Here is a 9,354-nt window from a genome sequence, read left to right as displayed (position 1 = left end):
ACAGGCATCAGTCGGATGCTGTGATGTCACACGCTCACGGTGGCATCGTGCCACCCGACACAGGGTGTGGCATCACGGCCAGGGGGTGTGACAACACGTGCATCGTGATGTCACCTCACCCTGAGGACCTTGGCTGGTGCACTGTGACATCACCCTGCCCTATGACATCACCCAGAAGGTCGTGGGACATCCATCCCCGCCCCAAAATCCGCACAAACTCACCCAAAGCGCCGGTGCTGGGCAGTGCAGCAGCTTTTAATCAGAAAACCCCTAAAAAAAGTGTGTGTGTGTGTGTCCCCATCACCCCACCCCCCACTTTTAATGCTCTTTTATGAAAAATCCCTCAGCTCACCTGATATATAGATATAGAAAAAAAAATAATAAGAAGGGGACCCCCTGAGGTGGGGCTGGGGGTGGTTTGGGGGGTGATATTTATGGGGAGACTCAGTCCCTCCAAACCCAGCGAGCCCCTGCACCCATTAAACAGGCCCACGATGAGTCCAGCTGCTCGAGGCATCTGTTACAAAGAAAAGGAAACCCAAAAAGGGACAAAACCACCCCAGGAAACAGGGAGCGGGGTGGGCTGGCTAAGGGCACCCCTGTGTTTTGGGGGGGGTGCTCACACCAAGGAGCCAGCTCGGCTCTGCGCAGGCACCATGACAGGGACGGCACCTGCTCGTGCCAGGCTGGAGGGGGGCAGCGACCCCGGGGTGGCAGCTGGATCCTGGCGGCGCCGGGGGGTCCCGTTAACGGCGGGGGGTGAGGGGTTGGGGGGCCGCCCCCCTCCCCGGGCTGGGGGTCCCCGGTAGCTGCCGGTGGTGGTGAGGATGGAGGCGGTGTCGGAGGGGGGTCTGGCTCCGTAGGGTTGCCGGGTGCCAGCGATGGAGGACAGGGTGCTGGTTTTGGACATGGTGTCTGAAGCTGGGCTCCTTGCCCACGACGGGGTTTTGGGTGCCATGGCGTCTTCCCTGACAAGAGGGGAGAGCATCAGAGAGAGATCGGCTCTGGGAACCCTTCCACTCCCTGCCCCGGCATGCCCTCCCTGAGCAGTGAGGTTGTGCAGACCTCCTGGACCCCCAAACAGAGGGACGAAAGGAAAGAGGGGAAAACAGAGGTGGAAAGTGCCCTCATTAACTCCAAAACCGAACAATGACTGGCCAGAGGTGGAAACTTCCCTCCTGATTGTTACCTCTGGACCCCAGTGATGACTGGCCAGAGATCAAGAACTCTTCCCCACTATCAACTCTGAACCTGAGGAATGATGAGCCAGAGCTGGAAACACCCTCCTCGCCCATTAACCCTGAAACCTAACGATGATTTGAACCCCCTCCACAGGAGGAGCGCCTCACTTGATCTCGTTGGGTCCCTCCTCCTGGCTGTCACGTTTTTTCCTCCTGTAGCTGACGACTTTCTGGGCAAAGAAGATGATGGTGGCAAGGGCACCCAGGGAGCCCAGCACGGCGCCGGCAATGACTGCTTTGGTGCTCGCTGCCAGAGAGAGACAGAGATTCCCTTATTCCCTTATTCCCTTATTCCCACAGGGACCTCCTGGGGACTCTGTCCCCCTCCCCAACCCTGTGGACACGTACTCACTTGAGTGTACCTCCAGGACGATGCTGCAGTTCTTAGAACCCGCTTGGTTTTCAGCCCTGCAGACGTAGACCCCCGACATTTCCAGGGAGAGGTTGGTCAGCTTGAGGGTGCCCCTGGCCCGGTCTGCAGGTGAGAAATTTGGGTGCTGCCTCACAGCCACCCCTGCACCCTCCACCTCCTCGTGCAGGAAGTGGTTGAGGGGATGAAGCCAAAGAATCCCCCAGCTGAACCTTCTCAGGATATTCCAGCCCACCCACCCACCCACCTGGCCCCACACTGATGCCACCTTACCCTGGGCAGGGGGAAAGAAGACCTGCAGGGTGGGGGACTCGCGCTGCCACTGGTACATGGGCGAGGGCTTCCCCTTCTTGGAGGAGCAGCTCAGGGTCACGTTGGCCCCCACGACGGCGTTGCCGTGCAGTTGGCAGGTGGGGGTGGCCGGCGGCACTGTGGGCACTGATGTTAGTCCCCAGGGGCACCGTGGGGAGGTCCAAGGGAGCCGGGGTGACTGGTGCAGCCTTACCCAGGACGGTGAGGTTGATGATGCCGACGTTCTTTTCCAACCTGATGGTGTCATCCACCACGTTGACGGTGCACATGTACTGACCCGAGTCTTGCTCCCGGGTGTCGTTGATCAAAATCGAGATGTTGTGGGTGACAATGGAGTACAGGAACCCCACGCGGGACTTCAGATCTGTCTCCTCCACCTTTGGCACCCCGCCCAGGAATGACAGGACCTGCACAGGGAAAAAACCACATGTTTTCACTTCTGGATGGTGTTGCTGGAGAGAAAAGCCCCCCAAATCCTACATTTTGTAGAGCAGGGGTTGCTGCATAAGTCCCCTCCAGCTTCACCCGGCCTGAGCACCCTGGACATGGGAAGTGCAGGCAGCTCCCCACTGCAGGCACAAGTGCTGGGCATGGGCACCATGAGCAACTGTCCCATCACAAGCATCTCCCCATCAGGGGCACCACTGTGGGCATTTTCCCATTGTGGGCACCATGAGCATCTTCCGAGGACATCTGTCCATCATGGCTATCTCCCCATCGTGAGCACGACAAGCACCTCCCTATTGCAGGCACCCTGTGCGTGTCCCCAGCATGGGCATCTCCCCTCAGGGGCACCTCCCCACCGTGGACACCTCCTGATCACGAGGACCACAATAACTCCCCACTGTAAGCACTTCCCAACTGTGGACACCACAAACACCTCCCTGTATGGGCATCTCCCCATCTTGGATCTCTCCCCATCTTGTGTCTTTCCCTGCTGTGGGGCACCACAAGCTCCTCCCTACTGCAGGCACTATGGGTGTGACCTCATCGTGGGCATCTACACATCACCATGAGCACCCCCCATCAAGGGGATCCCCCCATGGTAGGCACCATGAGCTTCCCCCATTGGACACCACCCCATTACAGGCACTACAAGCAGCTCCCCATTGCAGCACCATGGGTATGTCCCCATCATGGAAACCATGAGCATGTCCTCCATGGTGGTCACCTCCCCATGGTGGGCGCTGTGAGCTTCACCCCATCATAGAGCAACTCTCCACCCTGGGCACCACAAGCATGCCCCACTGCGGGAACCACACGCATCTCCCCATGGGCATGTCCCCACCATGAGCAGCTCCCCATTGTGGGCATCTCTCCATCATGGGTGCCATGTCCTTACCATGGACACTTACCCATTGTGGGCCACCATGAGGTTCCCCCCATCATGGGCACTACCCCATTGAGGGCATCTTCCCTGCATGGGCACCATGAGCTTCATCCCATCATGAACATTGCATGGTGGGCACCATGAGTTTCCCACCATCATGGCCACCTCCCCATCATGGGCATCCTTCCACCATGGGCACTGTGGCCACCACCCCATGGTGGGCACCATAATCTTCCCCCCGTCATGGGCACCACCAGCACTCCCTCCATGGTCACCTCCCAGCTTGACCCCTCCATCTCCTGTCCTGCAGACCCTGCCCTCTTCTCACCTGGAAGGGACCAGCATTCTTGTTCAGCATCCAGGTGACGTAGGGCTTGTTCAGGGAGTTGCTGGTGTACCAGGCAGGCAGCACCGCCTGCTGCCCCTCCACGGAGAACACCAAGCTCGTCCCCACATGCACCTCCAGCACGGCCAAGGAGACACCTGCCCGTGGGAGAGGGAAGAAACCGGAATGTGACTCAACCCCAGGTGCCACTTCTCCACAAAACCTCACTGACTGTGAGAAAAAAACCCATTCTCAAGACAAAAAACAACAATCCCAGGTTATCACCAGGAAGTTGGGCCAGGAGAACATTTTGCGTCCTTCCCTGCCACAGGAAGGGCTTTCTGCCTGCTCTGGAGGATGCAGGACATTGCTGCTCCCTCCCATTCCAGCTTCCGCCCCACACTCGGATTGGGAAATCCCAAGGCCCAAGTCTCCAGCCCAGAGACAGCTGCCTCCAGCAGGCAGACCCCCCCCTTAGCTCAGTATTGGGGTACTCCCAGCCCCCATGATGCTGCACCAGATCCCATGGGATTTATTTGTAGGGCTCCCCATATGCACCCCACAAGCTTTCCCCAGCATCCCCCCTTTTTGCTGCCAGCACTAAACTGGGATAATCCATGAGTGGCCTCCATCTCATTCGACCCCAAATATCCCATCCCAATCTCTCGTCACCATGTCCCCTCCATCCCAGCATCTCCCCAAGCCCCACTGGGAGGAGGTGATGGGGTGAGAGTGGAGAGGACCGGAGAGGGATGCTCAGCTCCTGGGGGAAGATCATTCCCCGGCTTTGCCTGTAAGGCTCAGCCACAAAATTAATCGGCTCAGGCAAGGCTGAGTTTGTGCTGGGGTTGGTTTGTTTTTCCCGGGGGAACATCACCGAGGCCCCGCATCCCAGCGGCTCCATCCCTGCATCCGCCCATCGATCCGTGACCCCGGCTGGCCCCGCTCCTGCCAGCGCCCCAGGGATGCTTCAGATTGGGACACAGAGGGAAAAGGATGATGCCACCCCATCATCCCAAATCCTCAGTCTGGGGGGAAAAAAACCCTGGGTTTGAAGGATTTTAGGAGCTTTCAACGACGTCGCACTTTTCCCTAAGAGCTCAGGGGTTGTAATTGGATTTTTCCAGGGTGGGAAGAGGAAAACAAGGCGCTGGGGGGTATTTTTAGCCTCCTCCCGCATCCGTTCATCCCCCCTCCTGGCAAGGCACTGGTGCCGTTTCCGGACGGAGCCTTCCAGCTCCAGGCAGGAAACTCTGCTCCGGCTGATAAGTCTTCTCAGGAATTAAAAAAAAAAAAAAATTAAATTTCCTTTCTCTGGTGAAAAACTGGGAGAAAGCAGGCCCAGTCTGGTGAGGATGCGTAAAAATAGCTCACCCGGGCTAAGAACATAAACCTTTAAATCCTGGAGGGTGTGCGGGGGGGGAGATGCTGGAGGTGCCTGCAGGTCCCAGATCATTGATAATATTATTTATTAATTATATAGAGCTGTGGTATCAGATCCAATAGATGGTATGGAAAAATAATGGTAATTATAGTGTGTTTATATGTAATTATACAGATAATTGTATTATATTTAGAGAGTGTGGAAAGAAATATGAGATGGCGACTCATTAAACTGGAATTTCCAGAATAAAATAGATCATGGAGAACGTATAATTTGTAATAGTTATAAATACAGGTATATTTTTGTAAGAATAGGGATAATAGAGGGGATATGAGAGTGATAATGGTGCTCAGAATAATGAGAGCAATGATCAAAGTGAGAATAATAATTATAAAAGTGGGAATAATAACAATAAAAGTGATATTAATAATGATAATAATAAGAATGGTAATAGTGATTATAATAATTATAACAATGATTCCAATACAATAATGATAACAGTCATAATAATGATAATACTGGTAAAAATAAAAATAATTATATTAATAATTGTGATCAAAATTATACAGTTCACTAATTATGCAGCTGGCACAGCCCCTAAACATCCCTGTATTCTCAACAGCTGGGAAAATCCAGATGTTTTCAGCCCAGCTCCTCCATTATTATAAAATTCTGTTAAATTGGGCTAATCCAGAAGAAAATAGATTATATTCAATAATTCTATTGTAATTTAGAAGTATTAGAGATAATAGGTAATAGACCTTATAGAATAATTATGATTGTAATTTAATCAAAAAAACTGTAAGTTATAATAATTATAATATCAGTTATAACCGTGATTATAATGATAATAATGGTCATAAAAGAGTGATAACTATAATGATGATGATGACAATAATAATAATAAAAATATTATTCATAATATAGTTCATTAATGATGCAGATGGCATTGGTAACTGACTCCACAGCTTCTACACCCCTGTGCATCCCCAACAGCTGGGAAAATCCAGGTTTTTTCATCCCACCTCCTCCATCAGCATGAATTTTTGGGCACAAAAAAGGTGCTGGGCCAAAGGGTGCTGGGGATTCCTGGTGAAGTCCAGACTCCAGAGAGGGGAAAGATGCTCTGGCATCAGCCAGAGGTTTCCTGTCCCATCCCAAGGCACTAAAACAGCCTCGCGTGCCTCAAGGCTGCTCCCGGCACTGCAAACCGGGGTGTGTTAACTCTGAAACCTAATGATGGCCCTGTTAATTATGTTCATTGTGCTCTGGGGCTGCAGCTTTGCTCTGCCACCCTTAAACTCCTGTGGTAACAGGAGATCCCAGCTCCATCATCTCCCCTCCAGTGTATCGGGGAGAGGGAGCGAATCCAGATCCGAAAGCTGCTCGCTCCCCAAAATCCCCTTTTTCTCGCAGAATTCACCCAAATTCCTCCCCTCAGACAGATGTGACCCGAAAAAAGGCTGGTGGAGCTCGCTCTGGAGCTGCAGGCACGGGACCGAACCCCCTGGCACAGCTCTGGCTTTGGCCACCTCGACGCTCCAAATCCTCTAATGCTTTAACCAGATCGAAAAAATTAAGCTGCTCGCGGTGCTCATACACGTCCGGGGGGGCCTGGGGCCCTCAGCCCCTCCCGCCTGCTCTTTGGGCTCAGAACCTGGATTTTTATCCAGCTGCCCTGAGCTAAACACCTGCCCGGGTGTTTTCCCTCCGCCCCAGCCCATCTGCTGGGATTTTTTTTGCATATGGAAAAGCAGAATAGACTTAAATTTACCTTTAAAAATAGCTATAATTTTTTTTCCCCATGTGGAATAAATATCCTACAATTTAACATTCCAAAGTACTTTAAATTTTCCCATGACAAAAAAAACAAAAAACAACCCGCTCTAAATTTCCCTTTGAATTTTTTTCCCTATGGAAAAAAAATCACCTTTAAATCCCTGCAATCTCAACATTAATCCCTGTGCCGATATCAATCACCCCATCCTCATCTAAAATTGCATCATTTCACCCCAATAAAAGCTGCTTCCAGCTCTGGCACCCCAAAAAAGCAAACTCAAAGTCTGAACCCCCTAAAAAGCAAACTCCCCCTCCAGCCCCCTCCCCAAATCTCTAAACCATTAACTGTATGGGGAATTAAATCCCGGAGGCGGTTGGGGTTTGATGACCCCAGTTGATAGGATTAAGGCGCTGGAGTCATGTGAAACCCAGACCCAAATTAAATCCCAAAAGACCAAGCTTGAGATTTAAAATACCCAGCGGGAATCTGGCCGGAAAAGGGACCCTTGAAAAAGCTTGGAAAAAGGTCAAGGAGCATCTCGACGCTGCAACGCAGCCAGTCGCCTTCCCTTTTTTTTTTTTTTAACGATTATTTTTGGGGGATTTTTTTCTTTTCTTCCCTTAACTTCGACTATTTATAAACGGGCAGATAGGAGATGCCGGGCTGTGGAGCAGTGTCCGTTGGGAAAATCCACAGTGGCATTTCTCACGACCCCGGGGGTGGGAGGGGGGGGCAGAAAGTGCCGTATCCTCCAGAGAGACCAAATTTGGGGAAAAAAAATTAAATAATGCAATAATAATATGTGACTTTGCTATAGATGGAAACGTGCTTCACCCCTGGTGTGGGACACAGAGGCGGAGATGGGATGGGGATGGGATGGGATGGGATGAGCTGGAGATGAGATTGGAATGGGATTGAGGAAGGGATTGGGGTTGGGACTGGGGATCGGTTGGGATGGGATAGGGACTGGGAAGGGAACAGGGATGGCAAACATCCCTCATTTTGCTTTCCCCCATCATGATCCCATGAGGATCCCACGGGACGAGGAAGGATTGCTTGAAAGCAAAATTAAAGGAAAAACACACATTTGGGGTTCAAAAGGGTCTTTTTGCTGCATTTTTGAGCTGTCAGTGCCCATGATGTCACATCCCAGGGCTGAAGCATGACTTTTTTTGTGGGAATCCATCATGACTCCGTGGAAAAAACGCCATCGGGATGTGGCGAAGGAGCACTGGTGGGATTTAAGGACTGAATCACCCCTGTGCCTCATACCAACATCCTTTAACTAACTTTTATCAAGGAAGAAAACCTTCAAGGAGGGACAAGTGGCGGCTCCAGGACCCCCACCCAGTGTTTTGCTGGAAGGAAACGCCGCTGCCATTGTTTCTGGGGCCGTTTCCTTTCTCCAAAGGCCTCTCCTTTGCTGGGAACGCCAAAGGATGTTTCCTTTGGGAACCGTGGCAGTTCCAAAAAAACTCAAATAGGGTGGGAAATTAGGGGCGGAAGAAGGCACAAACCCACAGACAGAGAAGGGTTGAGACCCCTCACCTCAAAACCAGCTGGGATGGCAGTGGAGCACCAGTAAACAAGGGAAAACAAATGGATTTTTCCCTGCCCAATGCCACGCAGGCAGGTGAACAACGGGCTCTCACATCGGAGTCCCTGGCGTGTCCCCATATTGGGGTGCTTTGGGTTTGGGGGTGCTGGAAGCGGCTGTTTGGCACCTCCAAGGTACAAAAGGCTTTTCCCGGGAAGACTCAGATTTTCTCCACTCCGGGCACTCCTAAAAGGGGAGGGGATGGATTCCCCCCACCCCAACCAACCTGCCTGCTGGGGATCGGGACTGGGGGCACAGAGGCAGGTGGGTGCTGTGACCCCGGCCCCCAGTACCCCTAGGTCCTTCCCGGTGCCACCCTAAAACTCCCCAGGATCCTGCCTGGTGGTGCCGGGCTCCCGGGTGTCTTGCTGGGCGCCTGCGGCTGCTCCCACATCCTGCCCGGTGACCCCTTCAGTATCTCCGGGTCCTGCCCGATGCCCTCCCAAAAGCTCTCCCTCGCCCTGCCCGGCGCATCCCGCTTTTCCCGAGTCCTGCCGGGTGCCCCCCCGGTACCACCGCGTCCTGCCCCGAACCCGCCGCGCTTCCTCGCGTCCCGAGCAGTTCCCCCCGATTCCCCCGCGCCTTGCCGGGCGCAGCCGCCGGTACCGCCGGGTCCTGCCTGCTGCACCCCGAAGGCTCTCCCGCGTCCTGCCCGCTATGCCCCGGCTCTCCCGCATCTCGGCGGGTGCCCTCCCGGTGCCCCACCCCGGTGCCCCGCGCCGTCCCCCCGGAGCCCCCCGGGTCCCCGGGGCTCACCCAGCAGCGCCGCCAGCGCCAGCGCCGCCCGTCGCAGCGCGCCCATGGCCGGAGCCGCCGCCGCAGCAGGTGCCGGGGGGGCCCGGGGGCAGCGGGGGCGGGGCCCCGCAGGTGGGGGCGGGACCGATCCCACCACACCCCATGTGGGTGTCCCGTCCCGGGCAGGGACCCTCCCCCAGGGGTCCGACCCAAGCCTCCCCGAGGGGTCCGACCCAACCTTCCCCCCCGGGGTCCAACCCCTCTCGCCTCTCCAGCCGCC

The 9,354-nt window shown here is 54.2% G+C and overlaps 1 protein-coding gene across 1 annotated transcript; it reads right to left on the bottom strand.

The window, feature by feature from the left end:
* Positions 1-234: 234 nt before the first annotated feature.
* On the bottom strand, positions 235-9,168 carry ESAM (endothelial cell adhesion molecule). Its single transcript, XM_068994883.1, has 7 exons — positions 9,096-9,168; positions 3,582-3,736; positions 2,117-2,330; positions 1,885-2,040; positions 1,594-1,716; positions 1,350-1,488; positions 235-968 (listed from the first exon to the last, which is right to left on the bottom strand). The coding sequence occupies exons 1-7, from the start codon at positions 9,139-9,141 to the stop codon at positions 620-622; spliced, it is 1,182 nt and encodes a 393-aa protein (XP_068850984.1). The 5' UTR covers positions 9,142-9,168; the 3' UTR covers positions 235-619.
* Positions 9,169-9,354: the final 186 nt, after the last annotated feature.

The sequence above is a fragment of the Aphelocoma coerulescens genome, chromosome 24 (assembly GCF_041296385.1).
Source record: "Aphelocoma coerulescens isolate FSJ_1873_10779 chromosome 24, UR_Acoe_1.0, whole genome shotgun sequence".
Lineage (NCBI taxonomy): Eukaryota > Metazoa > Chordata > Aves > Passeriformes > Corvidae > Aphelocoma > Aphelocoma coerulescens.
This window is presented reverse-complemented; position numbering and strand designations above follow the sequence as displayed.